Source organism: Eleginops maclovinus, chromosome 21 (genome assembly GCF_036324505.1).
Source record: "Eleginops maclovinus isolate JMC-PN-2008 ecotype Puerto Natales chromosome 21, JC_Emac_rtc_rv5, whole genome shotgun sequence".
NCBI classification, from domain to species: domain Eukaryota; kingdom Metazoa; phylum Chordata; class Actinopteri; order Perciformes; family Eleginopidae; genus Eleginops; species Eleginops maclovinus.
The window spans coordinates 3,158,674-3,166,614 of record NC_086369.1 but is presented as its reverse complement, the minus strand read 5'-3'; the positions used below and the strand labels follow the sequence as shown (position 1 = coordinate 3,166,614).

General features: G+C 40.4%; 1 protein-coding gene and 1 long non-coding RNA gene across 2 annotated transcripts; one reads left to right on the top strand and one right to left on the bottom strand.

The window, feature by feature from the left end:
• The first annotated feature begins 100 nt into the window (after positions 1-100).
• Positions 101-5,707, top strand: LOC134883755 (neutral cholesterol ester hydrolase 1-like). The gene is made up of 5 exons (XM_063912159.1): positions 101-327; positions 1,500-1,722; positions 1,878-1,947; positions 2,358-2,529; positions 2,776-5,707. The coding sequence occupies exons 1-5, from the start codon at positions 193-195 to the stop codon at positions 3,394-3,396; spliced, it is 1,221 nt and encodes a 406-aa protein (XP_063768229.1). The 5' UTR covers positions 101-192; the 3' UTR covers positions 3,397-5,707.
• LOC134883760 (uncharacterized) lies at positions 1,012-6,779 on the bottom strand. Its single transcript, XR_010168326.1, has 3 exons — positions 6,712-6,779; positions 2,764-3,553; positions 1,012-2,512 (listed from the first exon to the last, which is right to left on the bottom strand). It is a non-coding gene; the product is annotated as an uncharacterized LOC134883760 (long non-coding RNA).
• Between the last annotated feature and the right edge of the window lie 1,162 nt (positions 6,780-7,941).

Genomic DNA, 7,941 nt, shown 5'->3' with positions numbered 1-7,941 from the left:
ATAAGACTTCCCTATGCTGTTCGCAATTGCCGCAAATGACATTGAGCGCAAATCTTAAAATCGGCTTTTATTTTGAAATCGTGGTCATTCCTCAGTATATTGACAATCCGTTGCGGAGCCACCAATCTCCTGCAACCGGTACAGTGTAATCCGGGTGAACGGTAGACTTCAGACAGGTAAACTTCCGCCGCAATGAGGCTCGGTTTGGCCGGTACCGTGCTGCTGTCGGCGGCCGCATACTACGTCTACCTCCCGCTACCGAGCGGGGTGAGCGAGCCGTGGAAGCTGATGCTGCTGGACGCGCTGTTCCGGAGCTTTATGCAGGCGGTGAGAGCAAGAGGATGCATTTACACTAAGGCAGAGGAAGACAGGTTGTTCAGAGGGGAAACAGTGAGCCGTCAGGGTTAGACAATTACGAGAAGACAAGAGTATGCACAGCAGCCACCTTGCACACACTACCTTATGTTTATGTCTCTGCTGCTACACCTTTATTTCTGTTGCTGCAGTTTTTGAATTTTTTTTGTAGAGCATTTCAATTTATCCGGAATATTTTAGTGTGAATTATTTGCGATATATTTCTTTTCCACTGCAGATATGTTTTTATTTTATTATGTCGATACTTTATTCTACCTTTAAAATATTTGAATGCCTTAACACACTGCTGCTGTAACCCAATAATTTGCCAACTTGGAATCAGTATCTAATCTATTTATCTATTTAGAAGTGACAGTAGGTGAGATTAATGTGACAGTTCATAAACACAAAACAGGAGAGGTCACAGCAGTGCAATACATATTAATAGAAATGTTTTCTAGAGAAGGCCTATAATATAATTCTATATTACAGTTGAAATAATGATAATGAAATGAGTTATAATTACAGACAAACAGTACAGTAAAATGCTGCAGGTTCAATAAGATTAGAATAAACCACTTTTTGACCATTTATTGCTCTGGGTGGAGCCAGCTCTTAAGCTAAATGAACCAATTAAAAACGTGTCTGAAAAATGCGTCACCAAAGGGTTTCTTTATTCTTTTTCCTGGAAATATTTACTTTTAAGCAGCCAGATTAAACAGAACAAAATGAAGTGGCTTGAGGTATCCCTGCTCCTGAACAATGTAACATCTGTGTATCATGCTAGTATTCAGCTAAGCCCACTCGCATATCCAAATCCTATAATCTTAAACGTCATTGTGGGGGCACACGTTTCTGCTCTTGCTTAAAGTGCAGGGCGGGTTTTCACACCCTGCTCATTCTTTCAGTCTTTCAAGCTTTATAACGGCAGGGAGGGGCTCCAGAGAACGATCACACCTGATAAATTAAGGAATAAATACTAAATTACAAGAGGTAAGCTGAAGGATAGAAAATGTCTGGAAGTGAAGTCAATACAATTTGGATTTCAGTGTCTTCTCTGTACTGAGGGATCGTAAGTGTTTCTCTCAGGTATAGAAAACTCCCTTTATCCACGAAATAACTGCCATGTGTGTTTGTATTTTCAGAGTGATGTGGCCCACGCTCTGGGTGTGTGTCATCGGATCCACCTGTTGAACCACGTGGTGTCCTTGGTGGAGGAGATCGAAGCTCACTCCTGCCCCGCCGTGCACGTGACGGACACCACGCTGGCCGGCGTGCCGACCCGAGTCTTCCAGCCAAAGGGAGGGAAGCAGCTGAAGAGAGGAGTCATTTATTTCCACGGTGGAGGGTGGGCTCTTTGCAGTGGAAGTGAGTGTTTTTAAAAAGTTGGAAAGATGCCAAAAAAAAGGAGGATTGATATTGAACAATTTAACTTTTCAGGTTAACATTTATGACTGTGAAAAGCCAGTGTGATTTACAATAATGCCCTTTTTGTTCACATGACATCATGATCTGCCTCACAGGGATGCGATCATACGACCTTCTTTGTCGGAAAATGGCGGAAGACCTGGACTCTGTCGTCATGTCTGTGGAGTAAGTTCTGTCACATTGCAGTAAACTTAATGTTGGGAAAAATTATATTTAATGTAAATATTGCTGATTATATAAAGGGAGATCATCCCCAAATAGAGTGTTTAGGGAAACCTCTCTTCCCAAAGGAGCCCCATCAACATCAGTTTTCAAAATCTGAGTTTAAATCTGAGTTTTGAATTATTTTACCAATAACTTTATTTTGTCGGGCAGTTTATTTTCTATTTGTCCCTTTCTGTCCCTTTTTATTATGCATTTTGAAGCATAAACCGAGCTGTAGTTAAGGCAAACAATGCTGTTTACAGTTTACTGAACATAGTCTACTTACATCAGCATTTATGTAAGATGCTTGGAAGGATATACATTTAAACCAACAAATATCTACGTATAATCTTGATTTCCTGTGTCTTTAGTTACCGTCTCGCTCCAGATGCGGTGTTCCCAGCTCAGTACCACGATGCGTTAGCGGCGTCACGGGCCTTCCTGTCTGCTGAGGTTTTAGACCGCTACAGCATCGACCCGGAGAGGGTGTGTGTGTCAGGGGACAGCGCCGGGGGAAACCTGGCTGCTGCTGTGGCACAAGAGGTAGGAAAACAAAGGCACACTTAACCACATGTCACTTCATATCACATATTGGTAGTAAGTTAAGTCTCCCTCTATATCTAAATACATAAACCTGCATATTGTAGTAAGATATATATATATATATTTATACATATATATATATAGTTGCTACAGTAGTGGACTATATTATTACTTATAATAATGCTGAAAGTTGTTCCTCATAAACGCATATTGTGAGTTGTGGAATAACCCTGCCTGTGTCCACAGCTCAGCTCTGATGACTCTCTGACGGTGAACTTCAAGCTGCAGGCGCTGATCTACCCCGTGCTGCAGGCGCTCGACTTCTACACCCCGTCCTACCAGCAGAACCGGGACGTGCCCATCCTCTACAGGCCGATCATGGCTCGCTACTGGCTACAGTACCTGGGGGCCGACACCTCCCTGGAGCCCGTCCTGCTGGCCAACAACCACAGCTCCCTGGACCAGCTGGCCCTCAGCAGCAGCATCCGCTCCAAGGTGGACTGGACCGCTCTGCTGCCGGCGAAACGCAGGAAGCACTTCCGCCCCGTGGTGCGAGAAACGGGATCGCCACGGGTGATGGGTGAGATACCCCAGCTTATTGATGTGAGGGCGGCACCGCTGCTGGCAGAGCAGGGGGTTCTGGGTAGGACGCCCAAAGCATACGTGATGACGTGTGAGTTTGACGTGCTGAGGGATGACGGGCTGATGTATGTCAGGCGGCTGCAGGACGCCGGCGTCACGGTGACCAGCGATCACTACGAGGACGGTTTTCATGGCTGCATGGTGTTTGCGTATCTGCCGATGATGTCTAAGGTTGGGTGGAGAAGCATGAACAACTACATCCACTGGCTGGACCAGAATCTGTAGACCGAGATCTAGATCCTCTTGAAGTCTTTTGTGTCACCAAAGGTGGACTGGAGCAGTAAGGCTGGTACTTGAGAGCTCTTTGAATCGGTGATGAGGACTCTTTGATGATGGGATCCATATGCAGGCAAAATTGTGGTTGAGGTAAAACACTCCTGACCTGTAACATAGAACATCACAGGTTTGATCTACTGAGCAACACGCCAAACAAGACATTACATCTACCTACATTACAACTATCTATCTATGAGCATTAATGTAAGAACATTGCTGTTTCCCTGGAGGACTCGACAACATCCAAATTAACACTAAATCATCCCAAACAGACACCAGAAAGTGTTCCTTGAGCACTTCACTGTGCACACAAACAGGTCTGTAAAGCAAGCGGAATTTCACTGAACCTGCAGATCTAGAGCTGTACAGACCACAAAGCACCTTCAACAAATCCCCAAACCAAACATTTCCAATCAAATGTAACCAAAGAATGTAGTACTTGATTTACCTTTTCCCCCAAATATTTTTTTCTATGCCGTATTCAGACGCCTAAAAAAACAATTTCAGGAAATATTTTCATAGTTAGCTTGAACTCCAATTTGTTTTTAGATCCTTTCTAATTTGTTTTATCCCAATTTTAAGGACACAATTCACAGATTAATCTGAAATAAATAAACACCTGCATTTGAGTACTCAATATATATACATATATTATATATGCAACATCAATAATAGGAAAGTGTGGAAGAAAATCAGATTTAAGAAATAACAAGCGCACCCAATGTGTGGATGTATTGCGTAATTTATCCATGCACTTTTTAATGTGACTTTTAGGGATAAACACACAGCTTTTCATGTTTTCACACGACTACTTTTAGAGGTCAAAGTGACACTGAAACATCCAGCTTGCACAGACACTCAACAAGGCCAGTCCAGATTACAGAGTGTGTACGTGCTAAAAGTATGCCAGAGTTCACAGCTGTGTATACTTACTGTATTGTGCAATATTGTATGTTTGAACGTATCCCTGACTTTCTGATGACCACTGTACTGCAGAGCCAATGCAATGATGTTAATGACGATGATAGCTGTGAAATGAATGCGAGAATTACTGTATGACCGAGAGAGAACAGGTCCCAAGTGGACTATCGTGTTTCTGCTGCTGGCCCAAAACTAATACAACGAACCGACGACAGCGAGTGACTGACTATTTTCTGGCTTTGGGCCCGAAACGCAGTGAGCCAGCAGTGCAGCAGAAACACTGAGCCAAGGGGGGGTCATTTCTTCACATTAAGCAGGAAAACATGTCCAAATTGTAACACTGGCAGTCATTTTTCTCCTCTTTGTTTTAAAACAATAGTGGATTTCTGTGAGGAATGACCCATCAATACACATGCACACGTTTTGTACACATTCCAGTAATGAATGACTATGTTTAATAAGCTTGTTTAGGGGAATATTGTATCATTTATAAAGAAATTATGAAGCAGAAATTGTATTTGTGCTGGTGACAACCCAATATTTGTATAATGCACTGTATGTGTTTCATCACGTGTCAGCGTAAGACAACAACGTAGAGCAAAAGTGTCTTTATAGTCAATTATTATCAAAGCGGTATAATAAATACATTAACTCGAGCCGAAGCCCAAAGCAAGATGAAACTTAATATATAATGGTGCAAAAAACATACAATTTAACATATTTTAATACTGTGACATCCAACCAAAGGATTCAAGAAGAAGAGTGTGTGAAGTATTAATGATATTTTAGGGTAACTATGCAAAGTGAGTATGAATATTTGTAAGGTAAAGTTAAGTATAAAAAATATGATTGTCATTATTATTTCTCTGGTTTAAAACATTTGCAGCTCTCCATAAGGTCCATAGCGCTTCTACAGGAGTGAGGATCAAGTGAAGCACAAGCAGTTAGACTTCGAATCTAAGATAAGGCTAATTAAATGGACATTTCTCATTAAACGCTTTACCAGATGATGGATTCACATTTTAAGAAGCTTTTACATGTCAAACAATAACATTTAGAAACTGATTTCAAAGTCAACCAACTTTAACGGGGGGAAAATCCACTGGAAATAAATAATGAGACCAAAATATCTGCTTTAGGTCCTCCGCACCCTGCCAGTTTTATGTTATTTTGTTTGTTTACTTCTGTTATTGGAGCATGTTCACTTCCTGTGGGGGTTGCAGTGTTTATAACAGGCAAGCTAATGTGAAGGAGAGTTCACTCAGGTCACCAGATGTTGTTTGAACTTGAAATGGCAGTAACTCGATTCCTTTTTGCTTAAATAAATGACTGTGATTAACACCGCTTCAGGGGGTCAAAATATTAATGTTCATACTCTGCTATTTATTTATGAAAAAAGGATTATATTAAAACACATTGTTTCCTCGTTCTATGAAAAATCACAGTTCTATTTCTTAAGACAACCCATGAATAAAGGAAATAAAGCAAAGTGTAAACCCTTAATCATAAAGCTGAATCATTTTTAATTATAGTTTAATGTTATTTAAAGCTTATGTTATAAATATGTGACATCATTTGTTTAAGTTATTATAGGTATTTAAAATAAAGCTGTTTATTATGGAGTATTAATGTAGAGCTTATGTTACTGTGGTCAAAATAATGCATTCATTAATTATTATATTTAAGATCCATGGGTATCAAACGTATTGTTTCTATTTAGTTTAACACACCAATACCAGTTAGTTTAGTATATTCATTATATTTATAATTAGAGATCATTTTTAAATTCTCCTTTGAATGTGAATTATTCCTTAATGAATTTATTTTAAAAAACCTTCTATTTAAATATGTAATTAAAAAAAGTTGATTTATGTCAATATAATTTGTCATAACAGTTTTGAGTAGTTATTAATTTAAAAAAGAAATGGTCCCATCAAGTACACGCACGCTATTCATTTGTATTTTTCTGGATCTAATTCCATATAAAATCTGACACAGGAGATGGCGCCAAATCCTCCTCCTGAACACCATCTACCAATCAGAAGGTCAGCTGTTATAAATGAGTGGAGATAGTATCTATCACATGAATCATGTCTTTTACTCCCTTTCTTCTTATTTTTATTTCAAGATTTATGAACATCATAACAGTTTAGGGTTTTTATGTGAAGGATTTACACTTCAAACGTTTTATTAATTCCTGGACAAAAAAGCCTTTGCTTTTGATTTACGCCTGCGAGGTGAAGTCCTACGATATTTTAGGGTAATAAAAACACTCACAGAGCAACAGATTTCTGCCACACTTTCTCCATCTGTCTGAAAATGGCTTCAGCAAGGCCTCCTCACCTCTTCACTGGATATCAAAGAGTTGTGTCTGTCTTGTGTTTGTCCTCACACCAACGCTCCTCCTTCAAGTCAAAGCCTGCAGAGAAACAGAATCCATCAGACGGTTGCGTGACAGAATGCAACGTGCCTGAATGCAACATGCCTGTCGGATCATGTGAGCAGCGAGGTGAAGCAGGAACAGGCTTCTCCTGACAGACAGGTCCCTTTGCTATTAGCAGCCAGTTTTGCATCATCATTATCTTTAAACCAGCATCTGGAGCGCCACAGGGCACACTCAGTGCATGCTCATTGTAACTATTGCCCATCAGGACTCAATTACTCAAATGTGTGTTTGTGTGTGGGTGGTGGAGAACCAACCCTCTGCCAGACAACTTGCACGACGGAGCTCTGTGTTCCCTCACCAATTGTCCTCCTCACAACCACTTAATCCTATTACGAGTCACAGCAGGGCAGAGTTTACCACGGCATGAACTCTGTCTACAGAACAGGTCAACAAGTCCTGAAGAGTCAAAGAAATGCTAAATTGGAGGAAACACCTGGTTCATCCTTCGCAGACCCTTAGCATCCCATGATTAACTGTGCACTGGCAATACTTAAATGTTGCATTAAGGGGATCCTTGAAATCTTTAGGACAATCCCAAATATATCTACGCATCCAAAACGGACCAAAGACAACACCCAAAGATTTTTGATTGTGCTCTTGTAAAATGAAATGAAGGAGCTGATCCCAGCTGCAACACATTACAATAAACTGGAGATTGAAAGACTTCTGCAAATAGATTTTTAGGAGTATTAAATTGCATTAAATGGGCAGTATGATTGGTGCACATCTTGGATCCTTTACTCTTAGTATAAAGCAGCATGGCGTCTGTTGATGTTTTTTTTATGCAGACAGAATGTACTTTACCACGCAAACTCAATCACGTGTGTACGCATATTATAAAGTTAAACGCAGTGTTAAAGCCAGAAAACATCAAAAACATCTTTACAAGGTTTTCATAATGATGGGGTTGTTGTTAAAAAGCACCTGCAGGGTGTAACTAGAGAAAGCCACACATAAACTCCCCAACATCTTAAAAGTGATGTTGTTAAAAATGTGCTCAAATGAACTCATAATGACCACATCAGTGCATAAACAAAAACAAACTGGTGCCACCTGTCAGGAGCTCTGTCCGCCGTATGGGAGATGATAAGGAGGGGAATGTCTCATATTTTAAGTTTGGGTCTAAT